This window comes from Danaus plexippus, chromosome 31 (assembly GCF_018135715.1).
Source record: "Danaus plexippus chromosome 31, MEX_DaPlex, whole genome shotgun sequence".
NCBI classification, from domain to species: domain Eukaryota; kingdom Metazoa; phylum Arthropoda; class Insecta; order Lepidoptera; family Nymphalidae; genus Danaus; species Danaus plexippus.
This window is the reverse complement of record NC_083558.1, coordinates 1,361,249-1,389,127: the sequence shown is the minus strand read 5'-3', so window position 1 is coordinate 1,389,127 and position 27,879 is coordinate 1,361,249. Positions and strand designations below refer to the sequence as shown.

At 33.2% G+C, this 27,879-nt stretch overlaps 2 protein-coding genes across 3 annotated transcripts in view; one reads left to right on the top strand and one right to left on the bottom strand.

The window, feature by feature from the left end:
* LOC133319861 (uncharacterized) overlaps nucleotides 1-27,879 on the top strand; it is a 42,963-nt gene that overhangs the window by 2,079 nt on the left and 13,005 nt on the right. The window lies entirely within an intron of this gene.
* LOC116778540 (uncharacterized) lies at nucleotides 204-26,774 on the bottom strand. 2 transcript variants are annotated; one of them, XM_061525710.1, is made up of 20 exons: nucleotides 26,583-26,774; nucleotides 16,922-17,286; nucleotides 16,362-16,464; nucleotides 14,427-14,663; nucleotides 11,442-11,542; nucleotides 9,575-9,739; nucleotides 9,376-9,498; nucleotides 9,050-9,166; nucleotides 8,654-8,783; nucleotides 7,809-7,932; nucleotides 7,176-7,324; nucleotides 4,297-4,393; nucleotides 3,888-4,006; nucleotides 3,295-3,473; nucleotides 2,969-3,055; nucleotides 2,621-2,718; nucleotides 2,209-2,312; nucleotides 1,647-1,829; nucleotides 1,368-1,541; nucleotides 204-940 (listed from the first exon to the last, which is right to left on the bottom strand). In XM_061525710.1, exons 2-20 carry the CDS (start codon nucleotides 17,222-17,224, stop codon nucleotides 774-776), a joined length of 2,760 nt encoding a protein of 919 aa, XP_061381694.1. In that variant the 5' UTR covers nucleotides 17,225-17,286; nucleotides 26,583-26,774; the 3' UTR covers nucleotides 204-773. The 2 variants fall into 2 exon arrangements, with proteins under 2 accessions (XP_061381694.1, XP_061381695.1); XM_061525711.1 differs by having other exon boundaries at nucleotides 14,427-14,660.

Below are 27,879 nucleotides of genomic sequence, written 5' to 3'. Positions count from 1 at the left end.
ATTTATGTATGAATTAGCAGAACTTTTTTATTTCATAACTTTTATGTTGCATTAATCTGCTAACGGTAAGGATACCGCCAGTATTATTCTCCCAAATACGTAAGATTTTCACCCAAATAAGTGAGTTTTTTTAAGTATGTTATAAATTAAATAAAATTAAATTAATGTAATCTTGTGGCAATGAAAACAAAAAAAGAAAGATGGAAATGCAAAAAAATTTATTTAAAAAAACAAAAATCAGTTAGTCGATTATGGCAATACTTAATTAGTAATTTTAATAATACTACCCGTATACAACTAATGTTAAACGTAAATGTTGCCAATATTAAAAATATATATATAGATTTTTTAACTCTACAGTTAAAATGAAATGAATTTAATTAGTATATATTTTTTTTTATTAACAAAGGCTTTGGACGTTTCATAAAATGTTATCCTATAACTCTTATACAAAGGTAACTAGGTTCATAGTCTTTAAACTTAAGTAATATATATACGTATATATAAAATTCACTTAAAATGAAAGGAATGAAGGTAATATTTAATTACCATGCGCCATTTCTTAGAACATAAAATTATTTATAATGATCATTAAAAACTTAATGATTATATTTTAAATAAAAAAAAAATAATTATAACCTAATAAATAAATTAACATTCTGTATACTAGAGTTTTGGAAATCAAATGGAATGTGTCGTTATCATTATCGTTAATGATAATGATAATGATAATGATAAATGATAATTTTGTGTTATTTTTCTTAATGTTGCTATCAAGTAATGTTTCTCGATGATCTGGAAGTTGAGTAGGTCGGTAGCTCTCTGGACTCCTTCCTTCTTTTTACGCAGAAGTACGTCAGTATTATTATAAGAAATATTAAAATTAATATTAATATAACACCTAGGGCTATAGCGGCTATCGTTGCTTCATTAATGTAATCTGTAACAAAAAAAAAAAATATCACATATTATACAGGGTGTGTCTGTATTGTACATTGAACTCATTAGTAATTATATTTTAATTAAAGTGAACTATGTCGTTCTTATGTCACGATAGATATTGTGAAACAAAGGTCAGTATGGCTCAGTTGTTGGAACGACGGCGAGTTGTCAGTGTTCGGTGGTTCAGATTCGACAGTATTTTCATTGAATATACTCGTTTGGGGGAGACAGAGCGGGAGGGAATGCGGGCGAACAATTCTCTCTTATGAGTAATGTTAATATTTTTTTCTTAAAGAAACACAAGAAAATTCTTAAAAATCAGCTTTGACCCCTTCCTGTTTTCATTTCAACGTTACGAAGTTTCACTTCTTCCGCGCGGAGGGACTTCCCCCCACTATTCTTTTTTATACTCCTCTTTCACTCACTTGATATGTCAATGGTATAAGTGTTGGTGTTCCCAAAAGCGTCTACCGCATTTACAACAACCCTCGGGGCGCAGCAGTTGGCTCTGTACGTGGCTATGATCTCATCCCTGGAACCTGATATGAAGCCAGCGTTGTAGGATATTCCTGCTGGCGTTGATGATAGCCGAAGAAGACCTGGAATTGGACTATTTTAGTATGAGTCGTCTAGCGTTGATGTTGATACTAAAATAACATGTTTCTTTGGGTTAGAAAGATGTTTATTTATAGTTTATATTCGACCTCCCATGGCGTCTCTGGCGATCACAGATGTAGACCAGACGTGTTCAGCACAGTCGCTCCCCAGTCTGCCTAGGCATGTGCCTTGGAAGTTATGTCTGACATCGGGCGGAGTGAGGTCTCTGATGTTGTCTCCGCTGCTCACCACGTACACGTACGAGGATAGGGATACTTGTTCGGATTGACCTGATGATAAATATAATATTATTTGTCTCAAGTATGAAAAACTGTGATTGACATTTTTTTTTATATCAAATCAAATCTGATGATTGATGTTAGCCCTATGTACTTTGACTTCGTCACTGGGGAGAGTGTGTGGAGCGGATTGGTCATGATCTTGAGCGAGTATAGCCTGAGTGTCCTGGGCGGGTACGCCCGTGTCATGGGTGTCTCTAAAAGGCCGGAGATCGGTTTAAGGCGTAATTGAAGGGTGGCTATTATTACATGGATGATGTTTTTGTTAAATTATTTATATGCGTTTAGAAACTGTAATCTTTTTAACCCTACAAGTTGCTCTTATTTTCGATTGCTATTGCTGTGTTTTTGAATCACTTTCTATTCTTACCATAAGCGGTGAATTTGATGAGGTCTCTGGCTCCGACCTGAGCGTTGCTTGCTATCAATAAGCTGACTATGACGTTGACGGTTTGACCAGCAGCCACTGTTTGACTGTAATTATGTTTTAATGTGTGAGTGGAAATGGAGTGTTATATATTATTATATTTTCCATTATTTTTTACTTTTGGTATTTACAGTAATTAGTTGATGCATGATGTCTTACAAGCAACTATACTTCCAGACACATGCTCTGTTTTCTTTTTAAAGTTGCCTTGGTTAAACGACGGCTATAGCTAAACAATGGCTAAAGCTAAATCCTGATCTTTAGATTGAGATTTGAATATTAAGATAATTATCAATTAAATAATTTAGTTTGTGCGCGAACTGACGATGTTAGTGTAGTGTATAATATCACTTACGATTCTGGATTAATTCCGGTCAAGAACCTCAGTTCACCAACAGCACCGAAACGATAGAACACGGATGTATCCCTCAAGTTAGTGACTTCGAAATGAAGCTGAAAGATGAGAATGATTTAAAATTACTTGTTTCATTGCTTTTATTAGAATAAATTTAAGACTGGCTGTAGTTTAGCGATGTCTTAAACATTGTGTATTCATGTCTGAAATGTTTTTTGTCTAAGAACCGTTGATATATGAAGGTAGATGTAAATAATTTTACTATCGGATCATACAGACATTTATCAGATAAGAAACAATTTAAGTTATATAAATAAAGAAATTTTAGGAAGAACAGCATTTTGTTACCTGTAATCTGCTTTCCGGAGAGCCATAAAGTCTTGAACTCAGACCGATTTGAACAGCTGTCATAGCGGGATTACGTTGTAATTGCACCTGTTATAAAAATGTTCATTGACATTGAGATTGTCGGATAACAATTACCTCTGTAATTGTTTTGTGTTCCATAGGCCAAATATTTTGCAAGATTTCATGGGCCATGAGTTGGGTTGATCGTGAAGGTGTAAGGAAAACAAGAGCAGAATAGTTTTTATACGTTATATTAGCAAAACATTTGTTTACTTATATATTATAATGAGTTTAAATTAGGATTTCGGAGCATTTGTTTTAATTACCTCAGACTGGAACAGCACATCGCTCTCATTCTGTATTTTCTCGTTATACGTCTTAGAGTTCATCTCCTCAGCCACCTCTAGATCGTTGATGCTCTCTGGGAAGATGATGGCAGCCGATCTTCCCATTCTCACTTCAGATTCACCGTGTATAGGTCCAGCGACTCGTGCGAAAGTTTCGCCTAGAAATTTTAATATATTCTCCTCATACAATATCAACAATGACTTTACTGTACTAATGAAGATATTGGCAGAATCTAACTGAGAGTAATTTGATTGTAAACAAAAATAAATTTACGAAATTCCATAAACGATTCAAATCCTTTTGTTTTAGAGTTAAATATAAATGTAGGTAATTTAATAAAAAATAAAAAATTAAAATTATATTATTATTTATGCTTTTCTGATACGAGAGGAAAATGCTGCGAGAACCAAAATTAATTTGGACATTTGCTAACTCTGTAGCTCTTATGAGAACAGCAAGTTCAAATCTAGACGTGTTAACTTGGCTTTGAAACGTAACCTAAAGTTTTTTGACTCTATATGGGCTATTATTTTTAGTACTTGCAATAAAACATTTTAATGTCCATGTATACCTTTGAAATCTCTTCCCGCTATTTTGACATAGGCTCTGTTTCCCGAGACATTTCTCACTGGGACACTGGTAAAGATATCCGCCATTTTGTTTTCGAAAGCCTCCGTTGATGGTTGGTAGCTGTGAAAATAAAGTCCCATAATTTAATTTTTCTGCCATTTGTAATCCTATGTCGTTGTTGTCCAATACTGAATCTTATTCTATCTAAACCTGCTATTTTATGTCAATACGTCATGACCGATTTGTTTAGCAATATAACTCATTACATCATTGAGGTAAAAAAAAAACTACTGTTAAGTCCATAAGCTGAAGCAGATAAACTAAATTGCGTAGTATTATTTAAATTTGATTTAAGATTTTTAGTTCCTTACTAATTTTATCTAACTAATGTCTGAAGTAATGTCGCTTACCTGAATGATAGTTTTTCGATAGTCGCTCCATACTCGTCGATAACAGAGGAGTCTCTCACACTAGCAACATTCCCAGTGACTTTGATGTTCAACGAATCTGTAAAAATTTGGATGTCTTTTTTTTGGACGTTCAGAAATATTCATATATACGAGTACATTTAATTCTAAGCGTGTCTGTCATTCAAAAACAGCGTTCACTTCATCCTACACATTATACAACGACCCTATTATCTCGCCTGATAACCTCTCAATGCTTCCGTGTACCATCAACGTTTTAGTCACATATCAATTGTTTTATCCGACTCCTAAAAAGTTTGACCTCCTTTTATAAGTTAATTTTTTTATTTACATATGTCCTCACACGACACCGTTCTTTGTGGATCCTGATATTTCTTTTGACATTCTCGAGTTTTTTTCTTGTATAAATAGGCTCGTGTTTTAAATGTCGATGGAGGAATTCTAAACATTGGTTATCGAGCCAATGCAAATAATTTTATATGGGCATTTTTTTTTTTCTTATAAAGGTATAATTTTATGATATCACGTAAGTATCAATTTGACATTGGACGTTATGTTTGTGTTGGTATTTTTGTTCTCTTTTTGTACGAAAACTAGCCGACCGCTGATCTTCTTGTCGCTCTTTGAAAGACATAAAAAACCCGGAATAAATAATCAAAAGAGCAACGTCGTAACAAACAAACAAACATACTGTTAGGCAGGAAACAGTTTATCGTTATTAAATAAAATTGATATAGTTCATTTTAATTGATTTCATTGTACACATCGGGTGTATTTTTATTTTCAAATTAATTTATCAAAAATAATGAGAGCGTTTTTCTCATTATATGTATAAATATATTTTATGTACAGACACACTGAAGTATGATTATTTTTGCGATAATATAATCTATGTAACGTAACCAGTTCGCTGTTTACATCCGTTTGATGTGTATTGTGTCATAGTGATCATTTGTTTAATTTTTTTTTCTTTTTTAATTTAATTGTTAGGTTAGTTTGTTAGGTTAGGTTAGGTTTATTTCATTGGCTTGGTCGTAGTTATTTTCGATATTTCAGTGGAAAGTTTTGATTGCTATATTTTTTTAAGTATATTTATATTAGCTATAACAACTGTAGTCAAGGTCTAGATTTAAACTAGGTCACTAACGCAACCTCTGTGTGTACGAGTATGATATAGCTGTACAATAATTTGTGCACTGTGCCCATGACCCAGGAGTGGCGTCATCACTAAACATCGATGGATTTTTATAAGGTTGTAGTATTTTTCTTGTTACGAGTTATGTTTTTTCATTTGACTTCATCTGTTTTTGTCTTACAACATGTGCATGTACAGTTAGTTGGAATAACATACGCAAATCACATCCGTGTGTGTCATAGTGTTAATGAAAATATGTATACTTGTTCTTTATTATCTGTTAAATCTATTATTTACGGACTTTATTAGACGTGATGTTTGCGTTTAACCCCGCTTGCCTTTATAAATGATAAATTTGCATATAACGATGTGATAATATTTTCCTTGATTTCGTATAGTAATATAGTATAGTAAATTTTGTTAAGTTTTACTTGTTAATCTGATCCGAACGTGATATTATTTTGAAAATTTAATCATAATCTTATTCAACGATTAACTTAAGAAAATCCAGTCATCGATCTGTCCGAGTGTTTAAAAGTCTTGTTTATATTATATTTTCTGTATTGACATATGAGTGACTGAGGCCGTGTTTGTGTTGCAAAAAACCAAACGTGATAGTGACCCTGGCTCACTGATCACATAAAAAAAATGGTTGTGAACCGTATTGATATCTGTGTCACATATGTTTAAGGGCGATTATATCGTGTATGGTTATGCTTTTGACGGATCGCCCAATTATCATTGTTGTAGATGACAGAATGATTGGTGGGCAACAAAAAAAAAAGAATGTGTCAAAAGGAGCTGTTTCTTTACGGATAGGTATTTTTTTTATCCTACCGTGTCAGGCCATAAACGGAGGTAATGTTTAAACCAGTTAAAGTATGTATATGTTTGTGTTTAACTGTTCGTTGTGATCTGATAACTAGTAAGGAATATGTTTTATTATTTTTTTATTTAATTATCAGTATATTATAATATATAAGCTAGTCTAATTGCAAAGATTTATCTCTTGTCTCATGTTATATGTGACTGATAATACGTACATATATATTTATACACAATGTTTTATTTCGTATACATATTAATTATGTCTTCGCACAGCCAAATTCATTTTTGTTTTTTTTTTTTTTTTTACGATATTTTGTCGAAAGTCTACAAGAGACATGTTGATGCTATTTTTTATTTTTTTTTACTGTATCTGTGCGTTGACGTTGTTGATTAAAATTTCTACCATGCCGTTTTGATATAGCGTCCGATATAGATTGTCCGTCCGAAAGGTGGAATGACCTCAGGTTTTTTGCGAATGTGTAGTAAAATGTTTTAGAGGATGTCGTATTTTTTTTTTCTGTCATTGGAATTCGAGTCTTAAGCAACTAGTCGCTTTCGACAGCTCTCCTCGCTACACGCCACTGTAGTGGTTTTTTTTTAAATTATTAAAGTCAAAATATAGGATGTATATTTTATTATTAGAAAGCTTATCTTTTATGAGAATCAACTGCTGTTTCTTATCGTGGTTTAAAGTAACTAGTGTTGTAACTAATGAGAAATTTTTCTGACATTTAGTTTGGTAACCAAATAGTCATTGAATTTTTTTAATCAAAATTTTTATACTGTCATACTTGAAACGTTGCGTTCCAAAAGATGTTGCGTTTGAGATAATTGAAAAAAAAAATTTATTTGCCTATACAGGGAAACTAAATATCGTTTTGTAATGTAAGTATTTTACCTTCAGTATCGAATTCAACGTCGAAATGTATGTGTGATCTAGCGCTGACTGTTAGTCTGTAATCGCAAGTGTCACACCTGACACTCAGGTGCCACATGCCGGTCATAGCGACGTCCTCACCCGCCGACATCACCGGCAACACTGACAGCCTGGAAATTATAGTGTTTTATTTCTACCATTGGTAGAATGGTAGTTTTTTTATATCTATCAAGGAATGATAGGCTTTTTATAATAATGAAGATTATTCGGTTCAAATCAAGTTAAATTTATGTTTCTTATTAATTATTATCACTTATCTTTGAATATATTTTATATGTTGATGTTTATGAATAAATTTAGTCAGCAAGATTCATATGTAATCTTTTTTTAGTTACACATTTTAAGATCACAGTGTGATAGGATTTAGCCAAAAAAAATGTTCTTGTATCCAATATAAATAGTCAAAACCAGATGAGATTTCAATGCAAGCGTACAAATATAGTCTAAGTCTAACCTAAAGAAATTTATTCGCTGATATGGCGTAAAATATCCTCGCAGAAGTACTGTTGAACGACTTCTTTGACAACAAAGTAACGAAGGAGCGGACTGTGTGAATAAAAGTAAAGATGATAGAAAAAAATTAACGTCACTCACATGTCTACATACAGTTTCCATCCTGGGACAACGATATAGACTTCCTGTGGCGATATGCTCTCAATAGTCGACGATGCTGAATACATCTTCACTGATGTCTCATTGTACAGGTCAATCTGAGGACCTGGTTTGGAGAATGGAGTAAACTACATATAAAAGATACTTCTTTTTTTGCACGTATCCTTGACTACATCTAACCAAACATTCTCGGGTCAATGGTCGACAAATAGTATCCCATGTTTCAGTGCACCATTTGAAATTCAGTTTCATATAGGACACAACTAAGCCAAAATATTCTTTTAGGTTGGCAGTAGTTTCGTGAAGCCAGCCAGCCAATTGGTACCAATGCTACCAACATTAATTAAATTAAACGAACGGAAAAGCATTATCTAGTTTATTTTTGTTCGCAATCCTAAATCGTTAATCTAAATCGTCCAGCCTTGTATTACCAAGTCATTTTTCGTAATGGTCACAATTTAAGACACTTGCTCTGGTGGATAGGATTTATATTTTTTTATCTTATATATATCGGATAGGTAATGATGTTGGTTCTCAAATTGGCCTCATATTAATGTTGTTGCAATAGCACATGCACATGCACATAGATCGTATGCAATTAATTATAGTTATTCGTCATATTCTGTAGGCATCATAAATAAAGTTATTTAATTATCTTAAAAACCATTTAAGATGCAATATTTTTGTAAATATTGTATGTATTTGTACAGCTTTCGTTACAGTATTGTAATATCCCAAGATCTGTCGTGTATTTTGATGATATTTGTGTAGGAAATGTTTTGCTCCTAGAATATAATTGAGAAGTATATATAGTTGTTAGCCCTTACCATCGTTGGGTGGGTATAATACGGCGTGATCAATCGCCCCTTCCAGCAGAAGACGGAGTGCTGTCACTCCTGTTTCAACTGGTATTCCCAAGGTAAGGGCTTCAGCTCTACCACGTCTCACCAATAGAGTCTGGTGATGAAGAAGAGATAAAGGAGAGTAGAGAATAGTTCGAAACATAATAGTAGTTATCAAATTTCGTCAAATAATAATAATTAGTGGTTATTATAGTGTGTTTATACTAAACTAAAATCTATGAGGTTTGTCAGGATGTTGAAGATCTATTAACCCAATTTAGAGAACCTCTCTGAATCCTCGAGAGCCAGTCTATAGTCGTGGGGTCCAAGCCAATTGTAGGAAGTAGCCCTTACTTGAGGTTGTTTGTTCATATAACTTACATCAAAGTTTTCCACATCCGGATGGTTATTGATCCTAGCTCGTCTGGCTTGATTAGATGAAACTGGCTCCCATGGTTGGAGTTCAACTTCCGAGGCCAGATTGGAGTTGTCTTCATCCTGCAAACAGATCTATCATCACAATTTGTCCCTCATGTATTTGGGTAACTTGGGTGATTTTGGGGAAATCCTAATTTATACGTCAGCTGTTTTTAGTTTATTTAATACAAGTATTTTTAATTTAAAGTTAGTTAGTTGAATGTATCTATATAGAATGGGAATAGTCCTTATTTTTTACTTCATTAGCTTAAATAGGTGTTTTGTCTTACTATAACTTGTAGTGAATAGGCCAACACTTCGCCTTCCGTGTGCGAGGAGATGTTCCTCAAGTCCTGCAGTGCCAGCTCTGACTCAACTGATGGATGACTGGGATCCGTCCATATAGTGTACACCTGGGATATTAAGGGCAACAAATAATCTATCACCTATTCTTATTTTGAATAATTTCGTCCATTACCGACGATTTACCTTCAACCTTTTCTCCACTAACGCCCTCAAAGCTAGAGGCAGTCTCTGAGGGTCACCAGCTCCTTTGTCAGTCACCAGGAACAGAGCACTGTCATACGGCACAAGTTTCGCAGCGGAAGCTAATGCCCTCATCGTGCCGTCGTTCGAACTATCGGTGTAAACGTCCTAGACACGAGCAATGGTTAATAGGGTGTTAGTTGCTGAGAGTTACATTAAATCTGGTATATTGAAAGTAGATGGGCACAATAAAATCATTGTTCCTAAACGTGCTGCTAAGTGAGTGTCCCTTAAATTGACCCCAAGCTTGCTACATTGGTATATCAATTTACCATGCTACAACGAGGATTTTTTTATTAACAGGTTCTTGTAAAACCTTTTTGTTTATTGGTTTGTTGAAGTCTCAAACCAATCAGAGCCTATTTTATGTGAGGAATCCAATTTTTTTTGGTTTACTTTAAATTGCCAGTGATTTGCGTGTTCCTGAAGATTTTTGTTAAATTATTTTATATATAAGGTTTTCTTTTCTTTATGGATAGATTTCAACAGGTTTGGCCTTGGGAGTTGGCATTATGTTTATTATTTTTCTATACTTCACTGTCACCTGTGACTTTGCTTGTCTAATTTAGGATAATTGTTTTTTTCATTTAAATCAAACTAGTGTTATTCGGATTTACTACGCGGATTTTATTATTTAAAAACTACATAATCCCGACGTTTCGGTTACTTTGCAGCAACCGTGATCACGGGCAGACGAGGGCACCTCGTAGTATGTAGTTTTTTACAAAAATAAATCACGCGTAGTTTATCCGAATAATACTAGTTTCATTTATATGAATAAAACTCGCGAAAATCTTAGATCTCACGAAAATCTTAGATCTCATTATAATTTTTTTTTTTTATATATATATACTATCAACTGTGTGTTAGTCTATCCGTCTAAACAGATCCAATTTTTTCGGCAGACCGAATACACAAACAGACGGACATACATTTTTAAAATCATATATTTTTTTTTCGAATATTTTGATAATCATCCTACATTTATGATACGCTAAGTGTATTTTGTTTGGCAACGCAAACGAATACTGGATTTTATACTTGTATGTATGTATATGTGAATTACACTGCAACGACCAAGAAATGATAATTTTCCAATATTAATGTTATATTTATTACTATTCTGGTGTAACTAATTCTGGCATTGTGCGCTCCAAACGCTTTTTCACACAACAAAAGCCTTGCCACAGTGTGATGTGGCATTTATAAATATATGATCTATGTGGCCAAAGAATACGGCGAGCAACTAGTTGTATATATATATATATATACATTATTTCTATTTACTCTGCTAAATATCTGCTATGATATTTCTCTAATGGGGGGTATTAGTAATTATTTTTGACAATTCTTCTCTCTCCTGTAGTTCCCTGATAGAGTGCTTCCAGCATTAAGTCTGTCTCTTGGTGGTATTGTTGGTTAGGATATGAAATTAGTTTATCGTCTTGTTCTGGACCTTCTTGCAGCTGTTCATTAGGTTGAAATTTGCGTTTAACGTGATCAAATCTTCTATAAGGAAGTGCGTTATTTTATTTTCCAATGTGTTTTTCCTATATTTGATCATTTCTTCTCATGAATATCGTTGGCTGACTTCCATTTGTTATAGAGTTTTATTAAATCTTACAGAAATTATACGATAAATGTTTTACCATCAGTTTTTAATATTTAAATTACACTTGTAGTACATTCATAGAGTAAAATTTCAAACACGAGCACTGAAACTGTGGAGAAATGAATCAAGAACTGTGCATTATCTGCGTCCAGTTCAAGGGAGCCAAAAACATGTTCTTTTCATTACAATTCCACTCACCTGGTAACTCAATAACAGCTTCGACAAAGCGTCCCCGACAGCCCTATCTCCATTAGTTCCGCTGGAAGTTTGGAGGTTGTGCCTGGATCTCCAATTTACGCCTGCCAAAAGACGAGAACCCATCAGATTAATCTGATCAACAGTTATTTATTTATTTATTTATTTATGTACCATGAGTAGAAATAGTTACAAAAGAAAAGTGACGCACAACGGATAACTTATCTCGTAAAAGAGACCTCTACCAGAAACCCTATTGATAGAGGAAACTAGATGAGAAAGCGTGGTGTAGGTACAATAGAAATAGAGAAGGAAAAAAACAAAGACGTAAGTTTTTTGACCTGTTTGTTGCACCCATGTATTACGTACAGATAGGATTAGGACGGTTTTATGTAACATAGCAACAACTTTGGGTTTTTTGATGTATAATAAAACAATTAAGGTATTCAACATTTCGGTATTTTATTCTCTTCATACATAAGATAGAATCAATTCCATAGTCCATATGTGTATAGAAGCGTAGCTCAAATTTAACAATATGTATAGCTATCGTTTCGTCTGCAGCTTGGATCGAGCAGATTACGGGCTTATTTTGGTCTTTTTTTAATTATTAGTTTATAAGTTTCATTTTGTCCAAAGAAATAGCCGGAGCTAGGAAATTTGAGCGGACCAAAGTACGCAGTGTTTATGTGCCCATGTCTTTGGTGAAAATTTTGTCATCTCGAAATCTTACGGTTCATGTCCAATTTACACGTCTCTATGGACACTGCGTATACTATTCGTCACAACGTCAGTCTGTCTGTGTTACTCAAGTAACGTTTGTAATAGATATGCTTTTATTTAGTTTTTGTAAGTAAATGGAGCGTGTCTTAACATAACTCCCTTCTCCGGCCAAGGTTAAGTTTCGTGATTGCGACTGCGGATATATTGTTGTTAACAATTTGTTATACCAGCTATTGGACCCGGTTTTGCCTGATGATAATATAATTTTATAACTTTTCATAATATTTAACTAACATATATAATAATGTGTTTGTTATCTTACTAACATAGATCGATAAAATAAATTAATTAAGACCATAGTTACCGAGATTGGTACGTAAAGACAAACAAACATAAACGATAATAGAATTATAATATTATTGATAATAATAAATGAATATAAACATCAGTTTTGGATCTCATATTTTGAATCTTGACATATTTTTTTGGTTCAGATATCACGACTACTATTAATTTTACCCGAATTCAAAGACGAAGTATATGATTGTGACGAATTTGTATTGTCAGTACTCACACTAACTATGAAGCGATTCTTGTTTCACGTTCGTTGACTAACTATCGACTCGCCTGTAGCCGTTAGCACTAGCGCCGGGAGGGGTGATACTAACGTCGTGACTGCAATATTCGTGGATGTTAAAAACTATTAACCGTCCGTATTTAGTACGACGATTCAAACGTTTAGTAAACGGAAATACTGACGTGTCCCGAAAATTTATTAGGACACTAGGTTAATTGCAATTTTTTTAATTAAAAATTGATTGTATTGAAATATTTTGCTGGGATTATTTATATTGTATGTATGTATATCTGTTTAAAACATATAAATTTATATTATTTTTCTTTTATATTATCTTGCTGAATATCGTAATAACAATATCATTTCCGCTTAGAGACTGTGCAACATTGTAACCTATATATATACCTATATATATATAGTTTTGCTAATTTTTATATTTTCTTCTGTTTCAGGTAAATATGTTTAGGTGTCATCTGTAACGGTAAATATGTTGATTGTTTTAAACATCTATTGATTATCATTGACTAATAGCGAGGATTTATTGAACGTTTTATCATAATCGTTTTATGAGTTTATATGTAATCTGAAACATACAAACATATTTTTCACAAAAACGTTACCTCCATACCAATCACGTCACTAATTCATGATAAGGTTAGATAATATCTAGAGGAATAAATAAAAAATACTTCAACGAACAAACATAATCGAATACAAAGGAAATATTTTTAAAATCTGTCCAGATCTCATATATAAATATATATATATAAAAAGTGTGAATTCTTAAGTCGTTTAAGATTATCGCGTTTACTGTAAAAATAATATAGTTGATGTATACTTTGTACATCAAACAGGTTAGTGCGAGTTAACGTTGGTAGTCTAATTATGTATATGACTTGCTGTTGCCCGCGACTCCGTCTGCGTTAAAAAGAAACAAAAACTATGACAACATTAAGCGCCGCATGCGACCCTCTCGCGGGATAATGCTTTATATCGGGTAAGGCAAAAAGTTACTCCTTAAAACGTGAGCTATCTGCCAATAAAAGTCACGTCAAAATCGGTCCAGCCATTTCAGGGGTCAGCCTGAACAGACAGACAGGCAGACAGACAAAAACTGTAAAAAATGTTAGTTTTTGTATGTACCGTAAACAAACAGACATTCCAAATTTTATTTATATGTATATATTTATAGATTATGCAACTTCTCTAAAGCCGATAACGTTTTATCCTCATAGCCAATGTTTACTTCAGTCATAATAAGTTCCAGACAATTCTTCTAATTGTAACGGCCGTTGATGAGTTATATTATTATTCGAAATTCAAATGTGTATGCGATATTATGAAAGGTATTCGAATTTTGAATTACGAACTGTACTCGATGTTGAATGTGGGATGGGGAATTGTATTCTGAAATGTGAATCATTTGGATATGAACTTCTTAATTGTATTCTTGAATTCTGGAATAATTCCTATTTCGATAGAATTTCGGATTTAAATATATTACGGGGAAATGTCTTATCGACGCTGAATATTTTGGTTGTTAAATTAAGTTTGTTTGTTTGTTTGTTTATATATTTATATGAATATATTATAATTGATAGGTTTTTTGATGTTAATGATTTTTTTTTTGTCAATATTAAGGACATGGTCTTCTTGATTACACAGTATTATATCAAATTAGAACTTACCGTTGGAGTCATAGCCAACTATGACGATGTCTGTCAAATTTAAGCCTTCATTGGCCAAATCGTTCCAAACGCCCAAAGCCCGATTCAGCGCCAAGGGCCTCAGCGGCACCAGAATGCCGGCTGGTGGCCTCAGCCAGGAGTCTTCGAGCCAGGATTTGAGTGTCGTGCTGCGGTTCATGTACGGCGCCGGCTTTGGCTTTTCGAATGTCCTTAAATCGAAGCTCTGCTGGATTTCTGCTATGAAAATTGGTGTCAGGAATTACATTTAGATTTGAACAACCATCAAACAGGTTTTTTTTTGGGCTCCGGAGTTTTAAGTATCGGTTAGGTTGTGTATTAAAAATATATATTTATTTGTTCATGCAAAAGATTAAAAATAGAACGGTTAGAAATAAAGTGAATATCGTTTCCTAGGACCTCAATAGCGGGAAAGATAATAAATTGACGGTAGAATCACAGAGACGGTTTACGGAAATTAGTTTTGAATGATCCAAAAAAATGCCAACGTTTTTTGGAAGGTTTTTTTTTTTACAAACATCCACGTTCTTCTAGGACTCGTTTCAGGTTACAAGTCAAAAAAAAAATCACGTATCTCCCTATAATATTAACTGCTCACATGTTGCATAAACGATACTTATACACATAATATATTCAATATTTTACCTGAATGACTGTTTCTGTATAATGTTTAGAGGTATACCTAAAATATATACACATATACATTCGTATTGCAAGCTTGCGAGCAAGCGAGCTAGCCTGGTGATTAATGCTCTAACCGATCCATGTGAGAAGAGGCCTTTGCTCAGCAGTGTGCTCTGATAGGCCGATGAAGATGATGTCTCGTATTTCTCATATTACTGAGATATTAATTGTCAAATTAATCTTATACCTCATTAATTATGGTTTCGCGAAAGACATTAAATCATGATTCTGAGGTCACGCAATAATATATTGAAATTTCGCCTGTTGTATGTTAAATAAATTATATTAAGAGAAATTTTCTGAAGGTTCAAAACTTTCGCAGCCATTGAAAAAGTATATATAACTGTTTGATTACTACTAATCGTCGTCGACATGACGGACAGTTTCGAGTTTTAACCAATAAGAAATCTTACGTTTCGTATGATGGTGAAGTAACCCGTAGTCGCAACGAAAAAATTTTCGATCGTTACAATTCAATAGAACAATAAATTTATGAGTTATATAGATTTAAAAAATCAATATTCTGATACAGCGTGTTCATAAAAATATATTTAGAAATTTAGTACAATTAAGTTTAATATTAAAGCCAAATTTAGCGTAACACTCGAATTGATATAGATAATATGTAATGAAAAATTTGTCTTTTCGAGTTCAGACACGACAGCTTAGATGGAGAAGCGATACAAAGCGTCATGTCAGCGGTCGCAGTTTCGATTTTCTGTTCGTGTCTATTAAATTTTCATCGTATATTGTTTAAGTGAATTTTAACTCATGAAAAACATGGATTTATTTCTTAATGAAAATGTTAATTTGTATTGTGTTCGTAATTAGTAATTAAACCACTCCAATATGTACGTTATTTAGCCAAACACTTTATTTCTGAGGAAGGGCAATCATATATACAGAAGCATAGACGGTCTTAGTCCTATAATGAGATCTAGGATTTTCGCGAGTTTTTTTCATTGTAATGTAACTAGTATTTTTCCGGATGAACTACGCGTGATTTATTTTTGTAAAAAACTACATACTCCCGACGTTTCGGTTACTTTTTTACCGTGATCGCGGTTGCTGAAAAGTATGTAGATTTTTACAAAAATAAATCACGCGTAGTTTATCCGAAAAATACTAGTTTCATTTAAAGTCTTAGTCCTAGAATCGGAGTGACAGGGTTTAGCGCTGCCATCTAGTTATGCTTAACAACACATAAAACAAAACAGAATCAGTTTCTCTTACCTTCAGTTTTGGGGTTCCTCTGTCCAGGGTTCTCATGATGGAACAACTCCTCGGGTTGTGTCGTGTTCTTAGCGTCCTCTAAGCTTTTTATCGTCGTTTCAGGCTGTAATATAGTGAATGATATGAAGCCACTTCTTGTCACACCACCGCTGTCATGATGCTGGTGAGTTTGATAGCAAACAATGAGACCGACGGACGTGGCATAATTTGAAAATAATTATATTAATCATCTCTTTGAGTATAAAAAATATTACAGTTGCTAGTTTTTGCCCTCGTTCTCGTCTACGCTCTACATTGACTTCGGAAAAGCGTTATGTGTGAACCCACAGTCAGCGCCATCTATCGCTTGTGTCGCGTTACTTCACACATGGGAAGGATACGTTATATACTACATGTCATTATAATATCTATACTGCATTGCAAGAAAGTTGCATCAAAATCGATTCAGCAATTTTTGCGATAAACAGCAACAAACAGGCATACTATGTTCTGACTTAATATCATTAGAGCTGAAATAAAGCTCCTTAAATTTTTACATGGAACTGTTCCCAACTACATACCTGGCTATTCGTACCATAATCCACGTCCCTATAAGTCGACAGCATCTCCAGGGGACTGGCTGTGGTTATGTCACCCCCTTCATCATACACGTCGGTTCCATTACCTAATGTAATGGTAACATTCTCTTCTTTGGCTAGCTCCAGATCCTCGCTCGGTTCATCATCAACTATAACCCCTTCATCCATCATCATACCAAGCGGCTTGAACTCCTCGCTTCCATTTGAGGGCACATCGCAATAGTTCCTTATAATTAAATTTACCAATACTAGTATCGACAGCTGGCTTCTCCTGCTTAGTGCCATGTTACACTAAACTCATTTCCTTGTTGATGTACTGGATTATCGTCGTTTCTTTGAGGGTATATCTAAAATAAATACACCCGTAAATATGAGTACTTAACATGATTTAACTTTACCACGGATACGCATTCACGAAACTAGATACAGGAAGTTTTTTCGTTAGCAGAGCTTACATATGACAGTAGTTATGTTGGTATGTGTGAACAAATAAAAAACTGTAAACCATAAGTTTTTAGTTAGGTTATGCAAACCACTACTAAGGATATAGATTTATACGTTTACAATTTTATGTTTCGTAATAATGAATTAGTAGCTATTGTTGTAAACACACCCATTGATCTGACCTGGTCATTAGACAATAAAATCTGCTATATATGTATGTGTGTTTGTTTGAGACGTCTTATCTCGGGAACTACTGTATTGTAATGAATAATGAATAGGTTTTCGACGAGAAAGATATATAAAAAAGGGTTAGAGAGAGATAGATTGTTTGGATATAATTTTCTGTCAGTCTGTCTGTTTACTTCGGCTGCAATAAGTATTATTTTAAGCCGTTTAGATTTTTCTATGAAAAAAAAAAATATATATTTGTTCACATCTCAACAAACTCTGTCGAAAGTTATTGTCAGCTGTCATTCAGAAATCAAAATATTTTATTTCATATATATGTATATATATGTGTGTGTGTGTGTGTGTGTGTGTGTGTGTGTGTGTACATATATATATATATATACAACTTTCATTTCGTTCGTATCAATACATTGGTCAATTAAAACAATCCCACGGAACCCACAGCTCTGTAGCATCTCATAGCGAACGATTCCGTTTTTAATTTTAGGAAATCTTTATCTGCGCGTGAATATCTCCGGCGGGTTCATGTAAAAAGGATGAAGTTTTGACATTTTAATGATAATTTCATTTTGTGTGTGTGTGTGTGTGTTAGTCTATTACGAAGCTCCTAACCGTTTTGCGTATATAACAAAAACATGTTATTAATGAGTAGTCTTTTAAAATTTTATTATACACGTAAGGTACTTCAATCGTAACATAATATAAATATATATTGTCAAGTATTGCATTTTAAATCAAGTGTCTTATATAATGAAAGAGCTAGAGATATTTAATTTTAAGTTTAATATTAAACAGACAAACATATATATATATATATATATATAAATTTTTCATCGGACACAATGCTTTAAGGTATTGACTAATTGATCTCCGGGCAGCTTAAGGTTAAATTTAACCGGTTACTGACATAATCATGACGTTAAAACTAACAGATATATGTACATACGAGTTATGAAGTACCCGGACGTTATATACACGTTTGTATAGAATGTGTTCGGAACCTTATTCTCACAAATTAACTACCACTAAGAGTATCATCAAAAGCTGTTCAGCATTTATATTCCAGCCTATGTTTTGTCTGTTTGAACTTAACTAAATATTACGTTGTTACGATAAAGAATTTCGTTTAAAAGCGATCGTTATATTTGCTAGTTTTTGCCAAATTACGTAACAAACACTATATATATATATATATATATATATATATATATATATGCATGGACACTTGTCTTTATGTGATGATTTATATATTTTTATGGCCCGGCATCATCTGTGATGCTATTGTGGGTTAGAAAGAATTACTTTAAAAACAATTGTATGTGAGAATCGTCTGTGTATCGCTAAGCAGTAATTTTTTAACTTTAAAATAAAATTTTACTTCCATTAAAGGTAGGACACGATAGCTCAAGTGGTAAAGGCGTTGGTACGCGTTATGCCGGAGGTCGCGGATTCGAAACTCAGTGTCGATTAATTTTCATTACATATTATCTTAGTCGAAATTTATATTATTTATATATAGTAAGTATAATGAGATCTAAGATTTTCGCTAGTTTTATTCATTTAAATGAAACTAATATTTTTCGGATAAACCGAAACCGTAACCGAAACGTCGGGATTATGTAGTTTTTTTTTTTTAAATAATAAAAATCCGCGTAGTTTATCCGAAAAATATTAGTTTCATTTAAATGTAGTAAGTATGTTTTTAAGATTGTATAATACACTTTGTAGTTGTAAAAATTGTGATGAGCATCAAAAATATGTAAAGATTGTGTTGGTAGAGCATATTAATAGATTTTATTTGAAATTTAAAACCTATATAAGATAATATTCCACCAAATAAATCTGGCGTGTATTTACCATCGATATTAGTACAAGTTTGTGACGCCACACTGTACACGGACCGTTACCAGCTGATACTAACACGTTGGGATTCATCAATGAAAAACTCCGTACTCGGTGTGGCTGTGCAAACTCGTGGTAAGCGTAAAGAACTCGGATTTATAAATTTAAAAGTCGAAATAACTTTAGGAGCATATAATTAATTTAACACGAAGCTTACCATGAGTGTACATCGTCACTGCATACGCAGTGTCATCAGTATTTCATTCGTAAATCTCCTCGCTTAGTATTAACGTATGTAGGTTATTGGATGAGAAACGGCAAACGATCCGTGTGTAGTGTAACGTTGCGAACATGTACTAAGCATACAGAACTTAATACTTTATGTTAAGTGAGTCTCGCGTAGTTTTGTAATGTTTTTTTCCATACAATCACGTCACATTATAAATTACCATAATTCTTAAATTTTGGGATACCTCCAATACGTTTCATAACCACAGTCGTTATAGCTATATAGTTTGCTGCGGCTTTGTCTACGTATTTATGTATATATATATATATATGTGTGAACGTCAGACATGTCAGTAAAGATATCTTGTACACTACTAAGCGTGCGTACAGAAAACGTGACATAATGCGTAATTTGAACATGTATTTATTTATTATATTTTCGTATTGCAAAATCATTGAATTATATGTAATACTAGCTTCTTCCCGCGACACCGTCTGCGTAAGAACTTTAAAGCGCGCCTTTGCCCCGTCACCCGCCCGCGCGTCATAACGCTTGATATCGGGAGCGGCATTAAAGTGTCCTAAGTTATTCATTATTACATCAGCTATCTGACAATCAAAGTCCCGTCAAAATAGGTCCAGCTTTTTTAAGTGATTAGCCGGAACAAACAGATGGACAGACACAAAAATTATAAAAAATGTATTTTTGTGTATATATATGCATGCAATAAAAATGTTTTTTTCAATATTACAAACAGACATTCCAATTTTATTTATAAGTGTAAGTATATGATTAACCGACTTCAAAATTAAAGTGTATTATATATTTTTTTTATCGTATTCACGCCTATAATGCATAAATTAATGTAACGATTTTGATAGAACTCTCATTCGATTGTAGGATGAAATCGCAAATAAAGGAGAGAAAATCTTTAAAGATCTTGAGAGGAAATCTCAACAGATTTGTCTCATCTGTGCTGAAGACAGCTTATAGTACTTACTAACACCTGCTTATTTGATAGATGAGACACCTGGAAAATACGACATTAATAGATTTTCAACTTTCCTCCTGCTCTGCGTTTTCTTTCCATATTCATGTGAATTAAATCCTCACTCATCTGGAGCTAGATTCAACCTGGATAAGGTATAACACCTGGACTGGTTATAATCTTCCTTAGCAATACTATTGTCAAACGAAAAAAACTTGTTCTGCTGACCCCATAGTGATGTAACTCTAGCGATTATGTAATCATCGCCTCGCCGTATGCTTTATATGAAAATGTATTTTAAACGTTTTACAAATAATAGTTTGGATTAAGATTTTACCATCAAATCGCTTTCTTCTGCCGCCATTACCGTTAATGGCCGATAGTTAGATCGTAACACGCCATTCTATGATATAACCGTGTAGCGGGTTAATGTTTTTTGATATAGCCATATGTATAAATTTAACAATTTAAATACAAAGGTATAAATATAGAAACATTTGGATGAAAGTGAAAACTATTCGGGCTGATTGTTTTTATCTAACGGAACGACTTATTGTATATAAGCTTTACGTTTCCAAATAAACGAATAAATAAATAAATGAATAAATAAATAAATGAATAAATTTAAGCTGTTAAATTTTTATTTCGATGGTATTAATATCTGGTTTAAGTGATCATGAATTATCATCAAAACTAAGAGACTAGTTGTCTTGTATGAGTTTGTATATTTTTTTCCGACACGCAATCTATCTATATATGAATGTTTCATTAAAATCGTCTCAGGCGTTTGTGCGAGTTTATCTTATATGTAAAATCATTGATTACACCTTCGGTATGTAATCAGTAGGGACGACTAGTACGTGTGTCATGTTAATATTTTCGACCAAATCCCTTTCTAAGCGACACAATGTTTTATTCTAAGTTAAGTTTTAAGCAAGATATTATTGCTATCTAATTAATATTATATATTTATGTTAAAAAAAAATTAACATCACCATGTATATTTTGACACTTAATTTATTTGTTTAAGTGTAAATAAAATTTATTTATTTATTTGTTATAATTTTTCTATCAGAGTCAATTGCGTTTTAATTTCATAAAAATTTCTTTCGATCTGAAAGCCTAGCGTGAGTTGAGAAAGTTAGACGAAATGCAGACGGTATAGTTGTCGGTTCGTTCAAAATTTTTGAAGGGGAACCATCAAATGACCCCTTGTCGGACTCCTACCGACTACAACCCAGCTGGACCTTCCTCCACTCCAAGCCAGCCGAGCGGTTTGTTTGATCAACATATAATTGAGTCACTCGGTTAGTGATCATTTGCTTTAAATGGGACTTATATATATTAATAGGCAATTAGGATAACATAAAATTAATATTTTCGGATTACAATACGTGGTTTTTATTGGCTTTTTATTAGCTTCACGTGTATGTTTGTTTGTATGTTTGTAACCGACCTCTTTGGGCGCGAGTCTGACCCACTCTAAACGGCCAGATTTCGTTCAAACTTTGCAGATTTATCGAGGACCGATGACAATACACTAATTTGATAAAATTATACCATTTTTCAATTTGCAAAATATGATTTTTGTTAATTTATATAATTTTCATCTATAGTCGATAAGGTGAGAAACTTAATTAAAATTAAAAAAAACAAGCTATTATAAACAAACCAAACTAAAAAGTAGAAAATAAATAATAGTTTAAAAAAACTAAAAAACACGCTTTTTATAGAAAACCGAACTAAGAAATAGAAAATAAACTTTAATAAATTTAATGAGATCTAAGATTTTCGCGAGTATTCATTTAAATGAAACTAGTGTTATTCGGATGAACTACGCGGATTTTATTATTTAAAAACTACATAATCCCGACGTTTCGGTTATTTTGCAGCAACCGTGATCACGGTGAACACCTCGTCTGCCCGTGATCACGGTTGCTGCAAAGTAACCGTAACGTCGGGATTATGTAGTTTTTTAAATAATAAAATCCGCGTAGTAAATCCGAATAACACTAGTTTCATTTAATAAATTTAAATTAAGGAAATAGTGTTAAAAATTTCAATAAATATAAATTAATAATAGTGTGAATAAAACAAATGTATTTTATTTTAACAAAAGCGTGGGGTGCATGGTGTCAATAGTTATAAATATTTCATTGACAGATATGAGTAGAGTGATTATCATTTCGATGATATCTTAAAAAGCAGCCCACGCTTTTTTAAACTATTATTTATTTTATATTATTTTAAACTACATACTCTCCACGTTTCGGTTACTTTGCAGCAACCGTGATCACGGACAGACGAGGTTAGAAAATCAATAAAATTTCTTAGATCTCATTAGGTGATTAAGAATCTAAGGCTTAATTGATTTTGATGATAGACATTTAGATGAATAGATTGAGATATAGACAAGAGTCTAGATATTAATAGATTGTGTCTTATTTATAATTCTCCGTTATGCTCATTTAAATCTATTTCATCTTAGAGGTTTTTAGATCCATTGTATTTTTTCAGTTTCCCTATAATTTAAATTTATTATATTCAATATATATATAATAACACATTATGGTTCATACATTTTAAATGTTATTTACAGATTTTTTTAAAATTTTTTATTAAACTGATCGACTTTAGTAAGACGCGAGTGCTCATTTCGTAAAGCGACTGAAACGCTACGTCCCGGAGGGTACGGGTTCGAGTCCCGCTTTAATTATATAGAATTTTAATTTATAAGCTAAAAAAAATAATTAAGGACATTTGATAATTTTGTTAACGTTAAATGAAAATCTTAAAATACTATTTTTAATTTATTCTCTCAAATGAAAGTAATATTTTTCGTATATACTACGCGTGCTTTATTACGTCTCGTCTAACCGTGATCACGGTTGCTGAAAAGTAACCGTGACGTCGGGAGTATGTAGTTTTTAACAAAAATAAAGCACTCGTAGTAGGTATATCCGAAAAATATTAGTTGTATTTAAATGAATTAAACTCGCGAAAGTCTTAGATCTCATTGTAATTCTTATTTTTACAGAATTATTTTGAAGTTCTCGGAATTGAAGTGTTGTAAACTTCAATAACAGTATTATATTTAATTAAAATAAAAGTTACTGTTGATATGAGAATAAAAAAAAATCACTAATAGGATATACAAATACGTACATATAGCCTACACACGTAGGATTTTCCGTATTTCATTCGTACGTAACCAACGTAAACGCTATAACGTACGTAAAACTTTGAACTTAACGTGTTCAGTGCGTCGATGTTGACTCGGGCTAAGCACAGGATACTGGTTATAAAAAACTAAGTCTCGAGTTGTGATGCCATCAGCATACAAGTTGGTGACTGCAGCCAAGGTTAAACCCTCTTTCCGGGATCATTACTCTCGACTGGTTGGAGCGGGCTGGGCGCATCAATTGAATAGTAATGCTTTTTTTTGGTTTTTTGTAGTATTTTCGTTTGTTTGTTCCAAATAAAACGTTTTGTAGCACCGAGGCCAGCTGTGAGCTGTACAAAGATCGTTAATCCTCTAGATTTTTTGTTGTTGACGATAAGTTTTATAGTTTTCGATTCAGCCGTTTGTATGGCTAAAATGATCTAAGTGTTATCCATGAATTTAATTAGATATCTGTAATTATTTTTCTTTTTATGAGAACGAGGGAATTTAGTAAACATTGATATAGTATATATGAATTGAATGAGTTACTGGACCTACCTTGAAATTTTTATTATTAAGAATAATTTAGTAGAAGATGTATAAAAGCTTTGGTCAGCGACTTGGTTTGGTTAGATCGATCATATATCGTATGCTTAGCACGAGTCTGTATTGTCACACTACATACGACACGTTTCCCGTTTCTCGTGAATCAACTTACTTTAACGTAGAAGAAACTTCTCAGCGTTCGATGGATTCACATTGCGGGTGCGGGTCCATCGTTGCAGAGAGAGGAGCTTCAACAGTGCCTGGGACTTGACCCAGGTTGACCCAGGTGTAGGTTTAAGGAGTCCCTATCTAACGCGCGTTAAGGCACACCACCACCGTCCAAGCTCCTCTCCCTACCTAACCAAATTTGGAAAGAACCTACTAAGGCTGCCTTCGAAGTACGTTCCAAGAATGAATTGATATTAGTTCTGGAAGTTCTAAAGTCTTTTAGTAGGTTGTAGAGAGATTTAGCTGTTATACCTCTCGCTCCCACTTCTACAGCTTACTTTACGACGGACCTATTCTTTGTGAGCTCGTAACCTATACCTATTGGCCTTGATGTCATGGTCTTTGGGGACGTTGGTTTCCCAGGTACCGTAAGCTATATTAACATAACGCGTTTTAAAATTCGCGAAAACGGTAATCTGTCTGGTCTGGAAGCCTACGCACAAATATCCTCGGGGATATAATGGGACAAGATTTATGAATGAAAGATTGTTTACAGTTAGGTATTTCGTAAACACACAGTTTTATGACCATCACGCTGTTATAAGTGAATGTACTCGTATATGGTATGTCGTGCTGGCCTAGAGGTTAAGGTACGCCTCTCGTAAGGCGCGGGTTCGTCATCTGGTAAGTACCAATGTGATTCTTCCGAGTCATGTGTTCTTTATAAGAGTGTTAGACACCACTGACAGACGGTGAAGGAAAACATCGTGAGGAAACCTGGAGTTATATTCAAATTATAAGATTGAAATCGCCAACCCGTCTTGAGCGAGCGTGGTGATTAATGCTCTAACCTCCTCCATGTTAGAAGAGGCTTTGCTCAGCAGTGAGCACCGATAGGCTGATGATGATGATAGCTACAGTACTCTATGTTATGTACATGGACTGTGTTATAATCACCTCACCAGGTGATGTTTCTGCCAACAGACAGACGTACACAATAAAACTTGTCTCATTTGAAATAACTCCAGTTTTACAACTTTTGACTCTTTTCTTATCTTTTCTTTTCTCATCTTTTAGTATCTTTTTAATTTTATAACAAAATTGGAATGATTGTTATGTTTTATTACTAAGATATATATATTCATTTGTCTTATTTAAAAGAGGTTCCATTCTTTAAATTACTGTTTCATAAAATTACATCCTTATCGTCACAGTAATTTTTGATTTATCGAGAAATAAAAAAAATACTTAAAAAATATGTATAGAGAAATGAAGATTATTGAAATGATTTTGCCCGTTTTATTGTTACGTCCGATCTAAGGAATAAATTTCCTTGCTGATATTTTGGGTGTTATAAACCAGGTATGTATGTATGTATGTATGCTACCCATATATAGATAACTTTAATCCAGATAGGGGTAACAAGACGCTAACAAAGTCCGCACAAAGGAACGCTATCGGGAAATGACTCTCCCACTGTCGGTATGTATAGGACAAGTGTACCTTGTCATACTGCATACGTAAAGTTTGCCGTTTTTAAGTCCATAACTCCGGTAAATACTGTAATGTGATATGATTTGTCAATGGAAAAACTTTCAAAGCTACGTATCTAGTGACGATGCGAACTTAGAGTAAGTGATGTTTGAGTTTGTTTTATATATATATATATATATACTAAACAGATGTTTATTTTATTTGCATATTAATAATATTTGTTTGTCACAGCGTTCGCGAAAACGGCTTGTTGATTTAATTATCAATAAAAAATACAGTTTTATGTTGTTTTTGTTACGTGTACAAGAAAAATAATAATAATAGTAACGATATTAATGAAATAAAACTTTTAATTTTTTATTATACGTCAGATTAATATCAGTCCTTTTACTTCCTATGCTGTTTTCATTAAATTATTTTTAATCGTATCGTAATAAGAAAAAGACAAACTGACAATCCAATTATATACTTATATATATATGATGTAGAGTACCGTAATCTAATAAAGCATTGAAATTCTGGCATCTAAGAATAATTCACATTTTTATGTATCCGTAAAGCCAAAGCGAGGGATAAATACCTTTTTTATTTAACTCAAATTTTTTTCCAAACGCACGGTATATTAATTTTGTTTATATAGTCAGAATAACTATAAAACTTGTAACACTGTATTTTCGTTGTCACAAACACACAACACTATTATTATGTACGTATATATTTATTTATATATGAATGCGTCCGCGTATATTGACGGCGTACGCCACACTGACTTCCTAATATTAATGTACACCTGTTTGGTGTAGTGATGGCTTTATGCGGCGTGAGTAATTTTTTTATTTATTATATTATCATTATAGAGTTATTTGAACATTGGGTTCGGTTTGTCTGTTTGTTTGCGTGTTACGTTATAGGGCGTGGTTTCAGCGGATGCGGAGCGCTTGTGTGTTTTGTATGTGTCTACGTTTGCTTGATTTTCGTAATTATTTTTTTGTAAGCCTTTTCCGTTAAAATTAATATAGCTGTTGAAAAAATTTATCATAGTTTGAATGTCATACTGAATCGGTTTAGGAGGTAAGACGAAACATACTAATATATATATATATATAAGATTTTTTTTTGTATATCTGTGAATAATTTTGTAATATAATTGGTTAAGTCTATATCACAATCACTGATTTCTAAACAACCCAGCCACGTACTGAGTTAATGAGTTTGTATCGAAATTAAGTAAAAATAAACTATAAAGAAACTAGTTACCGTGACACAGTTAGAGATATCTAGGCGAGATCGCTATTTATGTGTCGTAGACAGTAATTTTTGCCTAACCCTTAGCACGTGTTAACAGCGTCTTAACGTGCGACTTACAACTATTATCAAAACCGTCATACTTAAAGTTGCTCGTATGATGTGAGGCTAAGTCAAATATTACGTTTTGAAATATCTTCCGGTTCACATACGACGAGATTGTCGTTGGAGATCAGTTAAGAGATGAGACATCTAATTCATCTCTTACCAGAAGCAGCTGAATTCATTTTTTTTGGTCTTTTATCTGTAATCTCTCCGATTTCACTTAACCAACCGTACCATATGTTGAAAAAAAACGATTATTTTTAGATATAATACGCGTTTTATATTACTTTAAACTAAATACTCTCGAATCTACGAGATGAAAATTTCATCCCGCTTGTCCGTGATCACGCTTGCTGCGAAGTAACTTAAGCGTCGGGAGTGTGTGGTTTAAAATAATGAAAACACGTAGTACTTGTGATAATATTAGTTTAATTTATATGAATAATCGCGAAAGTCTCATCTTTGCCTTCCATACATGTATGTGTATGAAATTTTTAGTATTTTTTTCTATATCAATCAGCACCTTC

What these genes read in the sequence shown, in the direction of transcription:
- LOC116778540 (XM_061525710.1), bottom strand. Translation starts at nt 17,224, where the DNA reads ATGGCACTAAGCAGGAGAAGCCAGCTGTCGATACTAGTATTGGTAAAT. An exon ending in GAGGAACCCCAAAACTGAAG is followed by an intron (nt 14,664 to 16,361) that starts GTAAGAGAAACT and finishes CAATTTTCATAG; the next exon opens with CAGAAATCCAGCAGAGCTTC. An exon ending in TGGAAACTGTATGTAGACAT is followed by an intron (nt 7,325 to 7,808) that starts GTGAGTGACGTT and finishes TATAATTTCCAG; the next exon opens with GCTGTCAGTGTTGCCGGTGA.